Source organism: Trachypithecus francoisi, unplaced genomic scaffold, assembly GCF_009764315.1.
Source record: "Trachypithecus francoisi isolate TF-2019V2 unplaced genomic scaffold, Tfra_2.0 Lachesis_group15, whole genome shotgun sequence".
NCBI lineage: Eukaryota > Metazoa > Chordata > Mammalia > Primates > Cercopithecidae > Trachypithecus > Trachypithecus francoisi.
The window spans coordinates 22,686,632-22,711,279 of NW_022681460.1; the positions used below are offsets into that span (position 1 = coordinate 22,686,632).

The 24,648-nt window shown below is 35.5% G+C and overlaps 1 protein-coding gene across 1 annotated transcript in view; it reads left to right on the top strand.

The window, feature by feature from the left end:
* CLVS2 (clavesin 2) overlaps positions 1–24,648 on the top strand; it is a 74,147-nt gene that overhangs the window by 31,614 nt on the left and 17,885 nt on the right. The window contains exon 4 of the mRNA XM_033234446.1: positions 22,602–22,712. Coding sequence (XP_033090337.1) covers positions 22,602–22,712 — 111 coding nt within the window. The remainder of the gene's footprint in view (positions 1–22,601; positions 22,713–24,648) is intronic.

Consider the following 24,648-nt stretch of genomic DNA (forward strand, 5'->3'; position numbering starts at 1 on the left):
ATGTAAATAATACATTCAAAGACAGAAGAAAAGGCATTGGAATGGACACAATGCTTATATGAGACTAATAGGACTATGGTGAAATTTTCTTTTTTATTTTCTGTATTTTAGATATTTTGCTATTTGGAACATAATATTTTCACTCTAAAAACTTTCTTTCAAAGAGACATGATATATGGTAAAAAGTAAAGCAAATTATTTTGCAAATAAATATACAATGCATTGTGTTGAAAAGTTTAATCTCTATTTCAAAAATAATATTAGCACAGCTTGATGAGCAAATTAATAGAATCAGGCAGTTGTAGCTGCTCATCTTAAGAAAATTATGCATTGCAAATACATATAGTTGTGGTGGGTCATGTTTGGGACCACAAAGGAAATTTATAGCAAGACCTGAGGAAGCAGAGTTAGTGAAAATGTAAACATGCCTTAGAGAAAAATATCAGACATCTTTTGAAAAGCATATTTTATGAAGTTATCAGATATATATAAAATCCCAAATGTTATGCTAATATTGTACCTGGCATGTACTGATCAGTTTTTGGTAAGGGAAAGGAAAGAAGTTGAATTCAGTCCAGTAGCCATCAATAAGCACCATTTAAAAATAGTTTTATGAAAATCTAGAATAAGATAGCCATGAATGAAGTTAAAACAAAAAAAAAAAAAGGAAAAATTACATCTTATGAAGACACTCATGCTTTTAAACAATATGCATTGTTCTTGTCTGTTAGTTGTATTCTTATGTCATTAAAATCAATTCAGCAAATGGCAAAATAAATTTTACAGGATTTTCTTTGGGTATGCGGAGAGATGTAGGGAGGGAAACAGCATGAGCTAAGGTACAGAGGCGAAAATGCATATATTGCATTATGGGTATCATAATGAGTCTAGGCTGTCTGATGTGAAGAATTGATCACAGGAAGGCAAGCAAGATAAAGTGAAGAAGTCATGTGTTAGATAGAGGTCAAAATGTGATGCACTTTGAATTTAAATTCTATTTTATGAAGAATGGAGAATCAGTGACATCTTGAGTGGAGGAACAAATTGTGAAAAATGGACAATAGGAAAATTAATGTGACACCATTCATTTGTTTATGCTTTCACCCTATAAATACTCATAAAATGGGATAATTTTAAAGGAGAAAATTCAAGAAGTAAGAAGTTTAGAGACTTTCATAGCAATCCAGCCCCGAGATGCTAAAAATCCACGTTAGTGCAGGCCAAGTGATAATGAAAAGGAAGGGGAAGGTAGTTTTGTCTATGTCCTCTCCTATTCACATTTTTCTTCTGTCCTCATTTAAATCTCTCTTTCATCTCACCTTGATTACCTCAGAGCACAAGGACATTGCCTTGCCTTTAGCCTGCCCCTGTTCAGTCTCTCCTGTGCATGGTGATCACAATTGTCTTCTGAAAGCATGCTCTCTCTCACAGTCACTCTCTCCAGTCCACTGGTTTTCTCATCTTGTTTCTTCTGCATAGACTAGAAGAAGTAAGGGCTCTGCCATACTGTATGTACCTGGAGCTTAACTTAAGTGAAATAAACCAGGAGTCTTGGCAAAACAACAGTTTGCGACCTAATTTAGAATGCTGCTTAAAGAGATTCTTTGAAAAAAAATTAAATAAGTTGTTATGCATGCTAAAATCTCTTGTGGAAAGGATTTGCTTGAAAAGGTTTATGTTTGCATTTGCTCCGTATATGATGATAAATTGTGTTTATTATATTATGTACTGTACATTTACAGAGAAGTTCATTAATAGCATAATATCTTACGTGAATTTTTAATAATAACATTTATTTTCTTCTAAAGTCTGATCAGATGTTGGTAAATCATAAGCAATTATTTGTGTACTTTAAAGGTTTAAGGGTTACAAATTCACAGTTGGACAACTTATTTTTCATTTAGACTTTCTAGACCAATAATTTAGTGCACATGAGTGAAAAACTGAGTGTTAAAATATCAGAGAGCACCTGAATGTGATCGTTCTCATTTAATAGGGATTCTATTTCTTGGCATTTTGTGTTGAACTGTTGGCTATGCTATACAGATCTAAATCAGTTTTAGCAGATAAGGAAGCACATGCTGTGTTAGATCCTGCAATGAAAAGTTTAGTGCAGACATGTCTAGAATATTAGAATTTTAGCACTTGAAGGAAACTTAGAAATCACAGAACATCTTGTGTCCACATAACTTCCAGGCACTGTGGCTTATGCCTGTAATCCCAGCACTTTGGGAGGCTGAGGCAGGTGGATTGCTGGAGCCCAAAAGTTCGAGACCAGCCTGGGCAACAAAGTGAGACCTCGTCTCTAAAAAACAAACAAACAAAAAAACAAGGTAATGCAGCTTTTGTTTGTGCACATTCAGAGCATGCTAGTGTACTACTTCACATAGCAGCTCTTTTCATCTCCGAGTTTGGCAACAAAAGTCTTTCCTAAATTTAGCTAAAATCTTGAACATGGGATTAATGCCACTCTACTGAATGCACTGTCTTGTATGAAACCATTTTTCAAAGACACAGGCACTTCTTTGAACACTGGAAGCTATCTGATATTTTTCATTTTTATAATTTTTTTTCTCCAAATGTTTACGACCTGTTCTCTATCCCTTTCTCTTCATGACATAGTTTTAAAATAGAGTGTTATTCACCTTCTAAACTCACAACGTTTTGTCAGTTTATCGTCAATGCTAGGGACTGAATGTTTGTGTTTACCCCACCCCTAAATTCATAGGCAGAAACTCTAATCCCCAGTGGAGTCGTTGGAAAGTAATTGGGTCATAAAGGTGGAGCTCTCCTGGTAAGATTAGTGCTTTTATAAAGAGAGACACACAAGAGAGTTTGCTTTATCTTTCTTTCTCTCTTCCACATGAGAAAATCAAGAAAACCCTCGCCAGAACCTGGCCATGCCCGCACCCTGATCTTTGACCTTCCAGCCCCCATATCTGTGATAAACAAATGTTGTTTAAACCACCCAGACTATGATATTCTTGTTATAGTTTTTCATACTAAGATACCAAAGTAGGAAAGTAATCACTCCACATGTGTTTTGATCAGTGTGGTGCACATTTCCCACTATTAGAAAAGTATCTTATTAAAAAGCTAAAGACTGTGTTAATTTAAAATTTCAAATGCTCTGTAAAAGTGCAAACAACATATGAAAGGAAAAGGAAGTAAAGAGCCATAAGATCTTACTTAGGGAAAGGACTGAGAAGAAAGATATCCATAGAAGGCCTTTTGAAAGAAAGAAATGTATTGTTGGAAGCATTACAGACGAAGAAACAGTTGATGAAGAGATAATCATATACTTGAGGCATTTGAGTATTAGGTTAGTTTAGTTGTATCTTAGGATTCATTAATAAATAGGAAATAAGGTTGGAAAATTTAGTTGAAACTAAACAGTAGAAGGACATGAATGGTACTGTAAAAAAAAAAAAGTAAGTTTTGTTTGTTTGTTTTTGTAGGAGAGTTTTTGACTTGACAGGACAAGTGTATTTTAATAGATAAATCTAGCATCCCTATGATAAAGAATGAATTAAACAGGGGAAGATATTGTAACAGTTGCAACATGCAGTTGGTTCACTTTAAATATGTCAGCAGCCATATTTCTTACAAATACTGCCTGATGATGGAATTCATAGGTAGCAAGGAGCCTGAGCATTAAAACAGATCGATGAAGCAGTTTTTGTCAAGAGCATGGTGTGACCAGTTCTTACGCATCGTCCTACGTGGAGAACGGCTGTTAGACCTGAAGATGCATCACCTTCACTTAGTGAAATGCTCATAAGCTCTGCACACTGGACATTTACCAAGTCATACAGAGAGAGCAGAGTAAAAATTGTGCAAGTGCCGGCTGTCAGAAAAAGAAATACAGTTTATCACCATCACAGTGTTGTCTTGTAATATTCCATTGTCTCCTTTCATATCACTTTTTCTTATTTCTTTGAAATAGAATTTTAAATGGACTGCTAATAAAAGTGTGTAAATTTAGTTCTTTTTTTTTTTTTTTTTGTTCATTTCTATTCGTGTAGGATCTTTCATCTCATCTCTGTTCCTTTGGAGCTATTATAAGAGACAGATAAGAGACTGGATTCTTGAATTCATTGTGTAGTGTTTAATCTTCAGTGGAGTCCCAGTTATCCAAGTACCTTGTCTAATGTTCTGTTTTAATGTTTTCAGTGCTCTAGCAGGGAGAAGAAGGAATGAGTCATTTTGAAGTCAAGCTTTATGCCACCTAAAACTATCTGTTGTTCAGATTCATGTATGATTGCTTGTTTGGAGAATTGCTCATTCCCTGCTGGCTGAGCATGAAGGTCAGCCCTATCTTCAGTAATATTTTCTCCAGTTCTGCTTCCCTTTGTCTCTTTCCATAGCTCTAAAATGGACTTTGCAGTCCAGCTAATATTGAAGTGGAACTAGACTGCAGACTGTGCATATCCAAATGATAGCATATACTTTCTTCTTAATGTTAATATCTGAGACCAGCACATACTTTCTTCTTTATGTTAATATAGGAGTAGTTCAGCCAAACTAAATGGAGTTAATTCTAGGGCTTTGAAGGTTACTTCATTTGCTAGCATTAGAGCAGGGTCAAAGTACTTTAGTCAGGAGAATATATATGTGTGTGTGTGTATATATATACACACATACACACACACACATATTCTCAAATATATATATATATATATTTTTTTTTTTTTTCATATTTGAGGCAGAGTTTCACTCTGTTGTCCAGGCTGGAGTGCAGTGGCACAATCATAGCTCATTGCAGCCTCAACCTCCTGGGCTCAAGTGATTCTCCCACCTCAGCCTCCTGAGTAACTGGGAATATGGGCATGCACCACCACTCCTGGCTAACTTTTTGTATTTTTTGTGCACCACCATGCCTGACTAATTTTTTGTATTTTTGTAAAGACAACATTTCACCATATTGCCCAGGCTGTTCTCAAACTCCTGGGTTCAAGTGATCCTCCCTCCTCAGCCTCCCAACGTTCTAGGATTGGAGGCGTGAGCCACACCATGCATTGCCTAGAATCTCAATCCTATCTAAAATGTTATCATTACCTCTGTTTGCACAAGCAAATGGCAGTTCTAACTCCAGCTCACACATCTGTTAAAGGAGCGGGAAATGGGGAGATGTTGGTCAAAAGAGACAAACTTTCAGTTATGCAAGATGAATAGTTCTGGAGGTCTCATGTATAACATGGTGACTATACTTAATAGTAACTGTATCATACTTGAAATTTGCTAAGAAGGCAGACTGTGTTTTCACCACACACACATACAAATAGTAACCATATGAGGTGATGGATGTGTTAATTATCTTGATTATGGTGATTATTTCACAAAATCTGTGTCTACCAAAACCCTAAGTTGTATACCTTAAATAGATACGATTTGTATTTGTCGATTACACCTCAATAGACCTGGGGGAAAAATAATCCAATGATCTTTTAAGTGGTTGTTTCCAGAAGATTGTCAGGGAGTGAAACTCCAAACTCTGCTGCTAAGACACCCAGGGATGTATTGGAGGTCTACCAGTAGTGCTTTTTTTTTTTTTTTTCTTTTTTTTTAATTGCCTTAGCCTCATTATGAGGAACTTGGTATTATTTTTCTTTCTTTGACACTTAACTTGATTTAATATTATATCAAGTAAGATACTTAACTCTTCGTAAATATTAAGTAGAAGAGATTACAGTTACATGACAGAACCCCCTTTTCACTATTTACTGCCAGTATCTTATAGTTAACTTTTCATAATATTTATTTGGGAAATTATTTCTATTCTTTTAAAAATTATTCTTTCAGCACAGTCACTTTCTTTTCTAATTTATCTAATTGATTCCTGGTCTTGCTGCAGGGTTAATATCCCAGATTGGGTTCACTTAACTGTTGACTTAAACCTACAGTTTCTTGTTCAATTCACCTACCTTTTCCCCTTGGTTTTTGCATTTATAGTGCCCCTGATCTTTCCTGGTAGGCTTTTATCTCCTTTTCCTATTTGAGAATACTTTGAAATAATTGCAAGATGATTCTTCCTCCAGTTCTTTCACTATTTGTGCTTTTCTTTTAAAAAATATTTTCCTGTCATTTTAAATAAAATCTCAGGAGTAGGGGAGACAAATACGTGTTTTCAGTCTGTCACTTTAAATCAGAAATACCTACTTATAATGATACTTACTTTATAAAAGGCATTCTGGCAAAATATAAAGTAGAACATCTTATTTCAATTAGAAGGGAAAATCCATGGAGGCAGGCATGGTGTCTTACACTCACTAGGGAAGTGGCAAAAAAGGCATTTAACAAATATTCCTTAAATTACTTTATCATCAATAAAATATGGTGTTTTAACCTAAATAAAAAAATTATAAAAGTGAGTGTTGGTTGTAGAGTTGGTGAATACTGCATGGCTATAGGAGTATGTGAAGTAGTATATTCTTAGTATGATACTGAGCTCTGGTTTAATATTCAAATTTTGATCTCTTTCCCACTTATTGGTGAATACAAAAATTATAAGTAAGTGGAGTAAGCAGTAGATTTGAAACTGTGGTAGGGTCCACGCTTACCTTGATCAACAACAGCTTGATTATATCGGCCTTTAAACTTTCTGTGCCTCAGTTTCTTCAGGTATACAATTAAGATCATACAATGACAGGTTTGTCCAAGGCGTTATGGGTATTCTATAAATCCAGACCAGCAAGGATTTTTTGTTATCTATTGTTTCTTTATATGGTTAAGAGTTTTTTGAATTAGTCATTTCTTAGTTGTATTTTTTTCCTGCTAATTTTTCTCAGTCTTTAGATAATGAATCTTTGGCTTAGGTATATGGTTTATCATTTTCATGGTGGCATATTAGCCATTTTTCGTTTAAAGGAAACATTTCACACTAATATTTGGTTTATGAAGATGAAAGATTTAAAATGATAAGGTAATTTGTCAGCTTTGGGGGTACGGAATTATTTTATTAAAAATTATCTTTAATTTATCTTTTAGAGAACAACATAAGATTATATTTGAAGGATATTTTTAATGTACATAGTGAAAAGAAGTAGATTTTGTTCTTTCTTGTCAAATTGATATAGCAGTAATAGTAGTAGAGAGATAAATATTAGAATTTGGAACTAACAGAGGGATAAACATAGATCAATAGAACAGAATAGAGGATGCAGAAATAGACATATACAAATATGTCCAACTGATAATTGAGAAAAGTGCAAAAGCAATTAAACAGGTGAAGTATAGCTTTTCAACAAATGTTGCTGGAAGTAATTGGAAAAGCATAGGCAAATGAAACAAAAGAACCTCAACTTACAGCTCAAACCTTAGGTGAAAATAATTCAAATGGATTATGTGTTTCAATGTAAAACAGCAAACTGTAGAACGTTTTGAAAAAAATAGGAGACAATCTTTAGGATCTATGGCTGGGCCAAGAGTTCTTAGACTTGATGCCCAAAGCATAATCAATAAAATAAAAAATTGGTAAATTGAGCCTCACCAAAATTTAAGAAAAAATTTGCTCTGTGAAACATCCTGTTAAAAGGATGAAAAGACAAGCCACTGATAGGGAGAAAATATTTGCAAACCACATATATGACAAAAGACTTTTATCTAGGGTAATATAAAAAATCATTAAAAACTCAACAGTGAAAAAACAGTAAGAATATATTTAAAACACATGAACAAACATTTCACAAAGGAAGAGATACAGATGGCACATAAGCACGTGAAAAGATGTTCAACATCTTTCCCACTAGAGAATGCAATTAAAACCACAATGATATATCACTACATATCTCTCAAAATCATTTAATTTTTTTAAAAGTGAAAATAGTAAAGGCTAGCAAAGATGAGGAGGAACTGGCTCTCTCATTCCTTGTTGGTAGGAATATAAAATGGTACAGGCACTCTGGAAAACAATTGGCTGTTTTCTGTAAAGTTGAACGTGAGACCATATGATTCAGAAATTGCATTCTGGAACATCTAATGCAGAGAAATGAAACCTTATTTTCACACAAAAACTTGTACACAGACATTTATAGTGGCTTTATTCATAATAGCCCAAAACTGGAAGTAACTCAAATGTCCTAAAATAGGTGAATGGTTAAAGCTGTAATACATTTATACCATAAAATACTACTTTGCAGTAGAAAGAAAAAACAAAAAAGCTATGCATACAACAATTTTTGTGGATATCAAGGGCATTATGGTAAGTGAGAAAAGCCAATCTCAAAAGGCAGCATACTGTATCATGTACATAAAATTCTCAACAAAATCCATCAAAATTACAGAGCTAGAGAAGACATTAATGATTACTAGGGGTTAGGAACTGAGGTCAGATAGGTTAAGAGTTATTCTGAAGGGGTAGCATGAAGGAGCCCTGTGGTGACAGAACATTTCTGTATCTTGAATGTGGTAGTGGTTACACAAAGCTATATAGATAATAAATTGCCTAGAAGTACATAAATGCAAACATTCACAAATGAGTGCTTACAAAACTGCTGGCATGTGAACAGGCTCTGCGGATCGTACCACTGTCAGTTTCCTGGTTTTAGTCATTATTGTAGTAATTTCATTGGGAGAAGCTGGGCAAGGGGTGCATGGGACCACACCCAGGTCAGTTTTTGCAACTTCCCGTGAATCTATTATTATTTCAAAGTGAAAAAAAAATAAATCAGTAGATAGATTCAGGTACTTTCTGAATGGTGAAAAGTAAAAATATACAGTCAGCATCCCACTGCCAGCATTGTACCAGTACAGAGTACAGCAGGCACAATAAATACTTGTTGAATGAGAAGGAAAAAAAATTATGTTAGAACACCATGAAGAACATTTTTGAAGAACACCATGGCATTACCTTCAGAAAGTATTTTTATTTTGCATCATTAAAAGAAGTAAGGTATTTTGTTACTGTTTTGTTTTTGGTCAAATCTGTAGGGCAGAGAGAATAAAAGGGACAAAAGCAGAATCAAAGTAAAATCTACCAATTTGCTAACTTTTACAAGTGAAGGATTTTTTGATTTTTTTTTAAATGTGAGGATTTTTTTAGGATTAATACATAAATCTTAAAATGGAACTTACCATTGGGTACACACATATATACCCATACAGACATGAACATATATAAGTCTCATGTTCAAGGAATGGGAAATAGATGGTAGAAAAAAAAGAAATATTATCAAAATCTAATCCAATGACAATCTACATGGATGAGGTTGGTTAGAGTGTTGAAGATGAAGATGTTGGGTGAAAGGTCTCATATTTTGTCTTCAAAAATCTCTGGAATCTACCTAGTTGAGCTACACTATCTATTCTAAAGCATAGAGATTAGGTTTCAAAAAAAATGAATATTGAAATATCATAAATATGTCACATACTTCCATGTTTAAAATGACATGCATTGCCCCAGTGTCACTCAGATTCTCATGTTCTGTAAAACAGGTTATTGAACCAGCTTTTTTTCTAGTTTCAGAATTGCTTTGTTCAGTTAGGTATCAAGGGTGGGTGGAAAGGCAAGGCATGTAATCTTTTTCACTTCTACTCATAAAATCAAGGAAAAAGTCAAAAAGCTAGTGAGGTCTCTTAACCACACAAACACACACCCATATACACAGCACCTGTTGGAAACAACATTTCTTTATTCAGAAGATCTGTTCTTTCTAGAGGATTTTATGCAATAGTGATGTGGCTGGGATGGAAATTTTTTCTTTGTATGACTGAGATTGTGGAAGGAAAGACTGCAAATGTGTGTGGTTGTCCTGATGTGTCTCTTGGACAAACAGAGATGCTTGCATATCTTCCACATGCATATTAGTAGACCAAATACTAGCATAAACACTCCAATTCCATTGTAAAATTTGAGGAATGGAAGCATTGAATGCACAATAATGCTAGGGGCAGACAGTAAATGCTAATCATTGACATCTCCACTCCCATGAATTGCATCATTGTTCAACAACTTGTCAATTATTATTTCCTGAGAAGCTTTATTTGTTGGAGGACTTTGTAGCAATGTGAAATAAAACTTCTAGAGAATAGCTTTGGGTGATAATTACTTTCCAATAAAGTCACAGGGGGTAAAGCAAAAGGAGGAAGAGTTCTACTCAGGCCATCTGAATTTCCTGGTGTTTTAATTAGATTCTTCTCTAATTAACCAAAATTAATAAGTTTCTGTAAGATTTTTTGCAGTAAATGCAAGAAAGGCTCAGTAAAATCTTTGAAGCATTGAATTAGATGTTCTTTTTTGTGTTTAGAGGTGCATTCATTAAGTGTTTCTAGATTTTGAAAAGAGGGTAATGATCCCAAGCTGAATGCTTGCTTCCTTCTTCTTGTGTTAAATAAAACTAACAGGTAGAGGAAGTAGATCTTCTCAATAAGTTTCTGTAAGAATTTTTGCAGTAAATGCAAGAAAGACTCAGTAAAATCTTTGAAGAATTGAATTAGATGTTCTTTTTTGTGTTTAGAGGTACATTCATTAAGTGTTTCTGGATTTTGCAAATAGGGTAATGATCCCAAGCTGAATGCTTGCTTCCTTCTTGTTGTGTTAAATAAAACTAACAGGTAAGAGGAAGTAGATCTTCTCAGATTAGCTAAACTGAGGTACCATCCCCCTTTCCCCTCACCTTTTCAGGAAACATTTGGAGACAGAATTAGAGTTCCTCATCAGCAGTTTCAGACTGAGGGGCTGCCTACACGCTGAGCCCCAGTCTTGCTGTTGTTCATGTGTGCTTTTTTGAAGAACATGTGCCTGAAACATCTTTAGATCCTCTCAAGCTATCTTTATAATCTACTGCCTCACAATCCATATGGACACCACACAGTTCTGAAAGGAGGTGGTAGAGCTAAAAGCATTCTGGCAGATGAGTGGAAATCATCACTCTGGCTCAGTAACCTCCCTCTTCTCTCCAACTCCTTAGTCAAGCCAGCTCCATGATATTGGTCAATAACTTAAATTAGAGAGAAAATTGTGTATTCTTATTATTTTCAAATATATAGATTACTGTGGCACTTAAAAATGCCTTTACATGTATTCACGAAACATATATATGTGTGCGTGTGCGTGTGTGTGTGTGTGTGTGTGTGTATATATATATATATTTTTTTTTTTCTGTCTTTCTGCTTTGCTACATCTCTACCCTGGCCTGAGCTATCCCACCTCAGGAACATCTCCGTGTGTGTGGTCTACAGACACTTGAAATTCACATCACTCTCTCAAATATGACTCTTTTCAGTTTGTAGTACAATTAGTGGTCTCTCAACTAACCCAGATTAAACTGTGTCAGACTGCTTTCAGCTATTCTCTCCCCATGTCCCCTCTGTATTCAATCGTTCATGAAGTTGTAGAGCCTCATGTCACTCATATGTTCAACATGGGTACCTAGTTTTTCTTTTATAGTTAACCCCTTGGTATAACTCTGATTTGGGCTCTGGTTACTTACCAGTACTAACAGCTTTGACTTGATGTCTCCAAGTTCACTTCTCTCTACTTGAAATCAAGTAAAGTAGAGAATTTTGCAGGTATTTATCAAACAACCTTGGCAGGCCAAAACATAAAATCACTGTTTTCTGCTCTAAGAAATGTGCACCAAAGACACCCACGACCCTAATTCTACTCAGATCTCCATTAGTTCCCAAGTCTGACTCCAGTGCTTACCCAGCCCTGACCCTCACTGCCTTAACCCAGAGGTAGATGGCCATGATGTGAATTGGGGGAACCTGGTATATGGATGTCTGTCTCACACATTACTTAGTCATTAGACTAAGACTCATTAAACTAAGACTCTAGTTGCTACTGCTATTTTTTCTTTACTTGTGACTCAATGTCTCCACATTAAACTGGTCACATTAAAATATAAGTATTAAAATGTGAAGTCTCTATATCAAGCCACATGCCCCTACTAAATTAATGTTCCCACAGTACAGCTTCAATGTGTCACTCCCTTCTCAAGAATACCCAGTGCCTTTAAGATATGCACAAACCTTTCTGTGAGGCAGCTGGTACTATCCAGGTAGGCTCCACAGTGTCTTCTCAGCTGTGCTGCCAAGACTTCCTCACATTTACCTTCAACTCCAGACAAACAGTTCTGGCAATTGGATCCTAGAGGTGGCCTGCTCTTTCTTATCTCTGTTCCTACTACCCCTTCCTGGGACACTTCTACCAGATTCTTATTGACACTCCCAAGATCCATTCCTAATGCTATCTCTTTTGTGAGGTTCTTTCCTCATCCCTCCAACTTTTTAATCTCCCATTCTTTCTCTTCTTTAAGCTTCTTAACACCTTATGGAAGTTATCTTTCCTTGCTTTATGTTACTGATTCTCTACCAGAATATAAACTTCTTCAAGGTAAATACTACTTCATTCACATTCCTCTTACATTTCTTATCCTTGAGTAAGTCTTACTAAATATTTGTTAAGTTTAATTGATGCTTAGAGTGCTATATAGTTTGTCTTTGTGCCGATTTTTTTAAAAGAATGTGATATTTTTCTATTATACATATTTGTAAATGTGTATACGTGCATGCATGTGCGCAGTACATTGGCCTTTTTGAACATTTGCAAAATACAAAATGTACAAAGAATAAAGTAAGTCATCTATTATTACACAAATTTAATCAGGTTAATATTTTGATGTATTTTTTCCAAGTCTTTTACATTATTTTTTAAATAAATTATTTTTCCTAATTATTAACCTAATATTGTATTTTGATTTTTTTTATCATTAGGAATTCTTTGAAAATGCCGCTTACTGGCTCTCTGATATTACATATTATAAATACATTATCCACATATTCTTTTGTTGAAGTACATTTAAATTGAGTCCAACATTTTTCCTAATTACAAAATGTAAAAATGAAACAAACATTCTTGCACAAAACGTTTTGCCCAAATTAATGATAATTTTCTTATAACTGATGTCTGGAAGCAACATTAGGGATATAACGAGTATGTTTTGAGGTTTATTTCAATAATATTTTACCCATGTATGGTCTCTCCTCAGAATAAGACAGTTCCTGTCTTGCCAAACCCTCGCAGCATTGTTTCATCATTAAATTCAATCTTGGCTAGTTTCACATGCCTGATGTAGGCAGAAGTGTCCTGGAATATCCACTAAAGACTTTAGCCTGATTCTTACTGTAATATGTTCCTCTTAGTTTCTCTAGCCTACATTCTGCCACTTACCTCTCCTTTGGCAATTTTAGGTGTGAGAACATCAGCACTTCTAAATGTGTGTTATCTAAAGTAGTTTGAAAGTCAAGTGGGAGACCCAATCCATTATTGATATACTAGCTGGAGTAATAGTAAGGCCTTCCTGCTGGCAGCTAACAAATTGGAGCTACAAGTCTCAATACAGTTCATAGAAAATTAATACACTCACTTCTTTGATTAAAAATGGCACAATTATTTGTGACCCTTACTGTGCATTTAGTTTTAATAAAGGAGCCCGACTTAGGAACACATTTTTATAAGGTGGTAGTTTTTACTCTGCGTTCTCTCCTGCTGTTGTACTTGATTGAGACTGGTGCTTCCTAGACTGTGAGGTGGTGTGAGAATGACTTTGTGGCACATTCTGTAGGCTATTTTACTCCCGATTGTATCAGGCACACACCAGCAGCAGCTGACTTAAGCCCTGCGTCTTCCTGTTGAGGTGTGTGACTGTGACTTGCTTACATCTGTTATCAGCCTTCTCTGGCAGAAAAGGTTAACTGGTGAGAAGGCCATGTATGTTTTGCTCACAAAAGAGAGATCTTCTTACCCATTCAGTTATGATGACTAAACATGTTACAGATGAGATTTTAGTGTTGATTTTACTTTGAGAAATAGTTAGCTAGGTAAAATTAGCTCTTTAGCTATGTAAAATTCCCTCTTTCAAGGGAGAATATTTTATATAGTATTCTACTTTAAGTTGTGTATATTTTAATGTACTCAGGACTCAGACATCCCACTCCATATGCAAAGCTGATGTCATCGAATCACTAATAAAACAGCAGTCACCAAAGCTGAGAGTTTTTTCCTGGTATAGAGATCTATCCATACAAATACATTAGCATCGTACCAAGGGTCCAGGCTTGGGCAGGGGGTAGGTTGTATTTGAAGTGCTGTTAGGCAGCACCAAGTGATCAACTGTAGGCACAGAAAAACTGTAACAAAAGAATGATTTGTCAATAATTAGAACATGCCTCAGATTTTGAGACAGCTTAATCATGTCTGGCCCCCACACGTCAGAGGCCCTGTGCATATAGTCATAATATACTCCTGTAGGTTTTTTCCCCATAATAATTCCTCTGCTTTATTTGATAATTCTGGGTATGTGGCTGAGACTGAGAGGCAGGGATACTTTTGCTGATACAGACACATTATCTAATAGGTAAGTGGATTTATTACTGGAATCTGGGGGTCAAGAATGTTATAGATTATGTCAGTACATGTGTTCAAAACAGAGGAGAAAAAGAAAAAAAAGAGTAACATTGTGTTCTCCCTGACATGGAATCAATATATAATTGTTAATTATGCACCCGGCATGGTGGCTCATGCCTGTAATCCCAGCGCTTTGTGAGGCCGAGGCATGTGGATCATGAGGTCAGGAGTTCAAGACCAGCCTGGCCAAGATGGTGAAACCCTGTCTCTACTAAAAATACAAAACTTAGCTGGGCGTGGTGGCGGGTACCTGTAATCCCAGCTATTCGGGAGTCGGGAGACTGAGGTTGCAGTGAGCCAAGATCTCGCCATTGCACTCCAGCCTGGGTAGCAGAGTGAGACTCCATCTCAAAAAAAGAAAAAAAAAGGAAAAGAAAAAAAGAAAAGAAAAGAATTGTTAATTACAAGTGATAATTAAGTGGTAAAAGAGGAAATGAAGTTATTCATTGTATATTTGGACTATTCATACAGTTTTTTTCAGATTATAAAAAATTAAAAATTTGGAAATGATAGTCCACATTAAGATTACAATAATGATAAGACCGTTACAAAACTCTCATTTTTCCATAGGCGGGTGACAGTCATGTGCTATCTTGTATGAAGTAAGTGGAACTCATGCCATTGTATGGGCCTGCATTTTCATAAACTGGAGCAGTCCTGAGCACCACGGTGTTTTTCAAAGTTAATTAGGAATAATGCCCAAGTGCCATGATGTTGTCTAATAGTCTCCTCTACAGGTTGTATAAAGAAAAGCTTAGAGGACTGAATAGACGGATAGTTCTGAGTTGCAGGGAAAATTCCTTCCAGTCATCTTGAGTAGAAGTTGAAAACTCTCCCTGTCCAAACTATAAATAGTGATTGTAGAATCACCAAAGCAATGCAGCCAAATCCTTCTGCTTTCAAAATGTTAGTGTGAGACCTGTTCTCCCTACAGTAAATGCCCGCCCACAGTTTAAAGAACACGATTTTGTAAAACCTTAAGAATCCATGGCAGATTTTCTAGTAGTGTGCACTGAGAAGATATGTCACTTGGGCATTACCTGTAATTAACTATAAAACAGCAACAACAACAAACAAACACCCTCAGACAGAAATGAAACAGAGTAAAGCTGCAGGTCTCTATAATGGGCACTGAATTCCCTAAAAGGAGAGTGACAGGGCAAAAGAGAGATTTTCTAGGAGTCACAGTGTTGTGAAGTCTTCTTTAGCCAATATTAACACATATAGAATGGGGAAATTATTATTTTCTTTATAGCAATGGCAGAAAGGACCTGCATGCCTCTGGATAGAGCACATTCTGTTGACTACACTTAAGAGAAATACATGTTGACACAATTATATTCGTGATGGAAAATTTAAGCAATAGCTGGCGTTTGGCTGAGGATCTTAAAGGGATACTATAAAGTATCTAGATGTGAAGCTAGAACACCAATTTTCAATTTAAAAATTAATGCTAAAAAATTGTCTACATTCTAGTGCATATTTGGAATTAAGATTTTAGCATTTGAGAGGACACAATTATTTCAAAATATATTTGTATTTCAAAAATTGAATATTCTAAAAATTTTTACCTACAAAGCCACGTATTAATGGGAAATGATTGTATCGTTTTAATCACTATTTTAAGTGATTTATCATGGTAAATCCATATTATTTCCTAAAACACTTATTAAAATTCAGACACTATTTTTAAGGAATTATGAAAATGTAAATATGTGATTCATGTGTATTTTGTTTTAGAGAATGCTCAAGTAAAAACCCTTTCTAACCATTTGTTTTAAAATACAGTGTTGTGTATCTCTAGAGACTGATGTCTCCTGTAACAGGAACTGACTTCATTTTTTAAGCCATTCAATTATCTTTTTTTTTCTCTTTTCTCTGATGGCAAACTCTTAAGTGTTAAATAATCTAGTAAGAAAAAATATTCTTTATTATTGCTTTCCTACATATCAGATTAATTACTTTTTTTGGGTGGAATTTGGCTTCTACACAATTCCTTGCATCTAATCAAGTTCCTTTATTGTATGTGTGCCAGGACAGCATGAGATTTTAATGAGGAATGAAAGTTAAGTGGACAGAGGTGGGGCTGCCTCTGTCATGTGTACAATCCCAACTTAAACTCTTATCTCTGTATGAAGGATGAAATCTTTTGTTTTCAATCCATTCATTCAAATATGGCTCATTACCAGTTATAAGTGAGGCACAGAAAAAGACATTCCAATTAGCTGGTAATTAAATAGTTTCCTGGCTGTCTCTTCTCAATTTGGCAGAAGACACTGGTTGGAATGTTTTGGTAAAAATCTTTGCTTTCGTCAGGGAAGCAAGTGAATGGCTTGCCTGGATCTGTTTGTCCACTAGTGATAATGAGCAGCGATTTGGAACTGGGAAAAGCATGACTTTCTTCAGGAAGCAGAATCTTCTAGAAGATGAATAAGACCTGTATACAAACAGCTAATACAACATTCTAAAAAATGGATACAAGGTACACAAATGCTGTTATACTATCTAGAAAAGATACCCCCAAAAGTCATAGCTAGGGAATCACGGTGTGGTTAGTACGTCAAGGCAGACCAAACTTAAATTCAAACACATCTGAAGGAAGCTAATAGTGGTGCTCCTGAGGGAATTAGTAATACCAGCTGCTACAAAATCACTTCCACTCTTTAAACCAAATCACTTTCAGAAAGAGTGATATTATATATATTGTACACCTCTGAGCCATTACCAATAACTATTTTCATAATTCCAGACAGGTACATCAAGTTTCATATCATCTATATAAATCTTGGAAAAAAACTTGAGAGCATGCATCAAGATTCTTAGAGTATTGTGTTTTCCTCTGGTTGGTAAAATTATGAGTGATTTTCTAAATTATACTTTTTTTGTATTGAAAATTTCTGGAGTAAGTATCTTTTATATTTATCCACATAGTGTATTCCTAGTGTCAGGTAGGAATAATGCAATATTTTAGGTCCTAGTATAATTTTATGGGTAGAGTTATGGAATTAAACATGTAATTTCTAGGTGCTGGGTGCTATACCTTATCACTACATGCCCTTTGCTATGGGCCCTATAGTAGTTGAAGCTAAATGTTTCAAAAAAGTACAAGAAAGTGATTAAACAAAGGTATTTTAAAGGCTGATAGATTTAATTTTAAATAAGTAAATTACACATACAATTTCTGCTTATGTTCACACTGAAAACACATATTAACACAACTGATTGGTTTAGGACCCTAGACAGTGTTACTTGTGAAATGAGACGAAAGTTGTGGATTTAATTCTCATAGAAAAGTTCATTTTGCTGTCATTTGGAGCCGTAAACTGTATCCTGATTGATTGTACCAGAAATTATACTGATTTATTTTCTTCATAAATCAGACAATATTACTTGTAATAGTACTTATCCTAACACATAATTTTTGTGTTCCATCAAAACTTATTTAAAAGTTAGAATAATATGCTATGGTTCAGATTCTTTACTTTTTCTTTTTGAATAGTTAGATATTTGAGGCAAACATGTTTTTCTAGAACTATATGAATAATTCACTGATACACACACATGTAATGATACATGTAAATAAATTTACCCCATAAATGACATCCAACTTTCCATTAATGAAGCATTGAGGCAAGTCAATCTTTGCATAGGGCACAAAGTGCTTTGCTCAAAGAAAAAAAAAAAAAGGAGTAGAAGCAGGTGAATTGGCAAAATCATTTGGAAGTTAGAAATTTTTTACGTTTTTGCAACCCATCTTGGCTGCACTCTTCCTGATTGCCAAGCCATCCTTTTTCATTGTCTCCAGTGAAGAACCTTATAGCCAGCAGAGTCAATGATTGGCATATTGAATATTGTGATTTTTATTATTACTTTGTACTTTGTAGTGCTATTTAGGGTCAAAGAACTGCCGCTTAAGCCACACTGTAAAACTACCTCCATAAAACCAAAAGTGCTTTAGATAGATCTCAATCAATTTAGAGGCTTATTTTGCCAAAGTTGAGGACATGCCTGAGAAAAGGAGACGCAAGCCACAGTAGGATCTATGGCCTGTGTTTTTTCCAGAGAGCATTTTGAGGACTTCAGTACTTAAGGAGGGATGAGTGGGCAGAAGGGAAAGGGGAAAGAAAGAAAAAAAAAAAAACAAGGAAGAATAAGTAGTGAGATAAAGGGTCACATTCTTGTGAAGCTTTGATTAGCTGCTCACTGAATCTACATATTAGGTGTGAAGGGAGGGTCTAGAAGAACAGTCAATTATGCATTCATCTCCTGCTACTTGGTAAGTCTGCATTTGTCTCGACTGGTAGAGGGATGATTTCTAGTCTCGTCTTTGTCCTGGACCTGTGAAGATAAGTTGTTAATTTATATTGTCAGGATGAGGGAGACCACTTGGGAAGATATGTGGCCTTCTATCTTGCAGCTATTTATTTAGGAACAAAGGTAATTTTTTGTGTGACTCAGTTTCCAAGCTTAACTTTTCTCTTTGTCTTAGTGAGTTTGATGTCCTGACATTTTATATTCCTTTCACTCCTCCATGGTCATTTCCACATTTGTCAGGTGGGGCTGGTGGTTAATATGGTAACCCTGTATCTAGAGGGTGTGCTGAATAATTAACAGATATTGTGAATGATCAGCAATCCTATTAAATGTTGTTCCCATTTTACAGATAAGGAAATTATGGGTCAGAGAAGATAAATTGTTTACTTAAATAGCATGTATCTAGGTCTATTTAGTGAACATTTATCTACCTCTTCTGGGACACACACACACACACACACACACACAGAAAGCACATTTTTGAAATTCTGGGAATATAAAGATGAATGAGGCACAGTCTGGCTCAGAGTTCAGTACAACAAAAAAACAAAAATCTCTTTGGATAGTTCAAGAACAAATGGATTTAATACAGGAAGTTAGTGTTTAAGGCCTCATTGGAAGACCTAGGGCCGTGGAAGTTAAAGGAGGACTGCTGATGAATCCTTGGTTTTGAGACCACATCCCTGTGGAAGTGAGTCAGAGTCAAGAAACTAGTGTCCATCTTGGCTGCTGCTGTTCCAGAGGCCTCTCACCTCCTAAGTGATACCTAGAAAGAGGAAGGTGGGGTTCAGACATTGCTGCAAACAATCTCTCAGCTAATAAGGTGCTTAGTAGCTGCCACTGCACAAAAAGGTGACTGCTGCCTCCCTTTGGTCCCTTAAATCTTGCTCAGGTACATCTCATGGGCAGAACTCTCCCATTTAGAATCGTATGTTTTACCTTCCATTTCCTACCTTATAGGGTGGGGGATGATGTGAGTGGAAATGGATTACGGGCCAGGCACCAATAGACTGTACAGAACACGCAACCTCTGCATTTAAGGCGCTCACGGTTTAATAGTGGAGGCAGACAAAGAGACAATTTCAGGGTCATATGGCAAGTGCAGTGATAGACCTAGGCTTTTGCTAGTGATGGCAGAGAGTGGGCTTTTATGACTGAGAAGTGAGAGAAGGGATAAAAAAGAGCTTCCTGGAAATGATGTTTTTGGAGCTAAGTCTTAAGGAATTGGTAAAACCAGATTATACTCAAAGGGAGGAAAGACCATAGTAGGCATGTGGGAGAGAACAGTTAACAAGCCGTAAAACAGCATGTTGACCACAGAAGTGAAGGGGAGGCAGGAAAATGACATGGTTGGGCATGATTGGAAGTGAGGAAGCTCACAGTGAGGGAAAAGGACCATGTTCTTGTTTTGGACTTTGATGCCTGATAGGTGACATTAAGCCAGAATTTTAAGCTAAATCTACTTGATTGCAAAGTCAGAAATTTCCCTGCTCTTTCACTCTGCCTCAACTGTGATTGGATATTGATCAAGTATATCTGAAGAGGTGTCCAAGAAAGCCCATGACATGTGTGCAAGTTATGTGTATATGTTTGCATATTCATATTTTTCAGGAGAGAAGAAGCATGACCTTCTTGTGATTCTCAAAGTTTAATAATCATTTGAGCCAGCCAGATGCAGTAGCTCATGCCTGTAATCCCAGCACTTTGGGAGGCTGAGGTGGGCGGGTCACCTGAGGTCAGGAGTTTGAGACTAGTCTGACCAACATGGTGAAACTCTGTCTCTCCTAAAAATACAAAATTAGCCAGGTGTGGTAGTGCGTGCCTGTAATCCCAGCTACTCAGGAGACTGAGGCAACAGAATCGCTTGAACCCAGGAGGAGGAAACTGCAGTGAGCTGAGATCGCACCATTGCACACTAGCCTGGGTAATAGGAGTGAAACTCACTCTGAAAAAAAAAAAAAAATCACTTGAGCCAAGACTTTTGGCTTAATATTGCTAGTGTTCATTTAGTTTTATTCTAGAGATTGCTTCAGGTAGTGCAGCAGGTTAACAATTTTTAAAGATCCTTTTGCCATAAAGTACCAAGATGTTGGTTTCCTCACCATAAAATTATTTCCAGGTGCATTGCTGGACTCTCGGGAATGCGAGACAAGTCCTTCTAAGCCAAGCACACACGGAAATCTACAGGAGAAAAACAGGAGAGTAGGTGAAGGCTGGGAGGAAATTGTTAACTACAGGAACCTAGAACTTTGGAGAACAGTAGTTGCCTGAATTACAGGGTGCTCAGGAGGAAAGCCTCGGCCTGCACACATTGAGGGCAAGTGGGGGACTGGATGGGAGACCTCATTCCTATAGATGCTACATTCTTAGGGAAACATTAAACTAGGAAAATCCCTGGTGGCCAGGAAACCTATCACTCCCATATCCAGGTGAAATAATAATTATTAATAACAATAACAAGGTACATGAGTACTTGTCTTAGTATTCTCTTTATTATTTAGGTATATAGTATCTTCTTTTTACTTATACATATTTCATAACTTTAAATTATATTATGCCTGTATTTCAGAGTCATTTTATTATTACAATAACCTCTCGATGAATGAAAACCACATATTTACAAAAGAAGTAAGACACTGACATAAAAAGTAAAAGTTTTATCTTAAGCTATTTTAATTATTTATTGAACTACTATTGCCTTATAGGGTATTATTCTCCAAGATAGAAGTTGCTTTGCAAAATACAATTTGATAGCCCTGCAAATCAATATGCAAATACTAAATTAATTCACTATTGCTCATAAGTGTCCAAAATTTAAAAAAAGAATTAGTGGGGTTATGCCATGCAAGTTTTTGACCAGAGACTCTTATTCAAGAGAACATTTAAATTGAAAAAATACAATTATTTCAGTTCCTTTACTTTTCTTTTCTTCCTGCTCATGCTCTAAATAGAATTCAGAATGCCAAGTATTATGATGCCACTTCAGAGGCACTTGTAGTAGGCTAGCTTTTTTTTTTTAAAGAAGACCTTTGTAGTCGGTTCAATGTGTAATTTTGAAATAGTAGCAAGAATCAGATCCATTTATGTACAATCGTTAACATACTCAAGTGCAGTGTCAAATGTTGTCATTCATTTGGCTTAAGGGTTCCCTTCATATTTTGGAATGGGCTAGAGCTGTACCTGTTTAATCATGAGTAGGAAGAGGATGAGGCTGGCTTTACAGTTTCCTCCTGTGGAGTGAGATCAGAGAGCTTTGATTTTCATTTAACCTAGCAAAATGCATCCTTAAGTTTCTTACAGTATAACTCTGCATTTTTACTTTGCTAAAGCATGTTACTTTTTTGTAGTTAAAATAAGGAAAAGATAATGTGTATAACAAAGTTGATAAAATAATAGGATACAGAGAATAAAGTGAGTTTTGTGTCTGACATTGCTCACACTATGGATGACTAGATAGGGATTTAATAAAATATTTTATTTAAAAAATAGATTTTAAGATAAATATAAATAATATAAATGAAACTTTCATACAATGTAGATTCATTATTTGACAAATCTCTAATGACTTTTCCTTTTGTTTCTTGGCCTGTACTGACTGTTAGCATTTACAGGCTTAAAATACGATCCTCTTAAAAATGCTGACATTCTTATCAATAACCTATTCTTGGGAAGGATTTGATTTATTATACATTGCTTCAGTTACTGTATGAAAAGTACAATGTTTAATGTGGTAAGGTTCTTTCTTCTTTTCTCTAGTTAACTCTGCAGATAATCTCATCTAAGTATGTGAAAGAATAAATTTGTATACCATATAACCATTCCTAAACCTTCTCAGTATATTAAAGCATATTTTGATTTTTCTTTCTCCATGTTACTCTAGGATAGTTTCCCAGCGCGATTTGGAGGAATTCATTTTGTTAATCAACCATGGTATATACATGCCCTGTACACCGTGATCCGGCCTTTCCTGAAGGAGAAAACTCGCAAAAGGGTATTCGTTTCTTTGTTTTTTTAAGCATTTCTCTTCCCCAATCCAGTGAATTATAATGCATAATGTGTATATAATGTTAGCTATAGTAAAATGTACTTCTACATTGTATATAAATCAACATAGAAAACATTTTAAGATTCTTCCAGATCTTGTGGTTGTGAACAGTATATCTGTGAAAGAAGCATTTAAAAGCTAGCTCTCCTACTTGCTCACAAAAAGGTCGTTTTAGTACATTCATTGTATGTTAAAGACCCAATTTAAAGGCAAAAACAAATCTCTTATGCTGTGTTACTATAGTGCTATTGATGCACTTAATTTGAAGTAAAGTCTAAACAAAAGTTATAATTTTTATATGCTGATAAGTGGATGTTCTTTCACACTATATACTGCAATGAATGTAGTGAAATCTGTGATATCTAATGTAATTTTTTACAATGGTTATGATCAATCACATATTTTGAAAAGATTGCTAATTTGTGATAATTTTAATATTTCTTTAAATTACATGTTACTTGAAGTCTCTTTAAATTCACTTTCATCTAACAATGAGGATAGTCAAAGTGCATAAAACAAAATAATTTTTCTGAGATTGCAATAATTTATGTAAAACATTTAATACAATGCAGGGCACTAGGTAAATACTGAACACATTATTTTCATTAAAATACATCTTGATGTACAGTTCACTAATTCTTGCAACAGCTCTGAAAAGTAAATTTAGTAAGCATTATTTCCTGTTTTAGAGCTGAAGAAACTAAGTCCTGGAATGGATAAATAACCTGCTTACTCACATACACAGAAGAAAAGTTGCAGAGCTAGTATACAAACCCAAATATTTCAGACCCACGTATAGAGCTATTTTTACCTCCTGGTGCTGTTCTCAGTTTTCAAATGATTAGTTCCACAGCAAAATACACTTTCCTCTACATTTATATGGAAGATAATTTTCCATGTTTCTCAATGACCTAGAAGGCACTTGAGGTAGAAGCTTTATTGTGAGTGTGAAAGTGCAATAATTACATGTTCATATTAAGCATTAATGAACAAAGGGTTTACTGTAAATGAATTTGCACTCATGAAAGTGCAATAATTACATGTCCATATCAAGCATTAGTGAACACAGGGTTTACTGTAAATGAATTTGTTGAAAATGTTTTAGTAGTTTAGGAGGAAGAATTCTATAAGGAATTATAATTTATAATAAAAATTGTTTCTACCACCAAGTATCAAATTAATTCATATTTTGGAATTCAGAAAGTGTATTGAAGTGCCTCACAAGTGCTTTTTCAAGATTTGCTTTAATGAAAGGATGATCAAGTGATCCGAAAAACCTGCAGGGGCTTTTAGTACAAATTATACTGGTGAGTGCTTATACAGTATTCACTCAGTGTCACGTGCTGTTCTCAGTGCTTTGCATATGTTACCTCATTTAGTACTTACAACACCACTTTGGAGTATATATTGTTATTTTTCTCATTTTGTAGATGGAAAAATGAGGCTTGGAAGGTTAACCAATTTGCTCTGAATCACAGCTAGCAGATAGTAGAGCCGGATACGTGAATTTACGGGAAAGAGAGTTTCAGGCAGAAGGAATAGCAAAGACAAATGTACTCAGGTAGAAATATGCCTAATGTATTTGACAAACAGCAAGAAGGTAGAAAAGCTGGAGCAGAGTGAGCTATGGGGGAAGATGATAGGGGATGGAGTAGTTGGTAGAGCAATGGGATAGGAGGGACTGTGTTGTACCAGATCACATAGGGACTCACATACCATTGCTGGGATCTGGGCTTTCAGTCAGAGTGAAATTGGAAGCCCTTGAAGGTCATTGAATACAGGGGTTACTTGTTCTGAAATGATTTTTGACATGATTCTGCTCTGTTGAAAAAGACTGAAGAGGATCAAGTCTAGAGAACAAGGAGTGCACTGCATTTGGGGT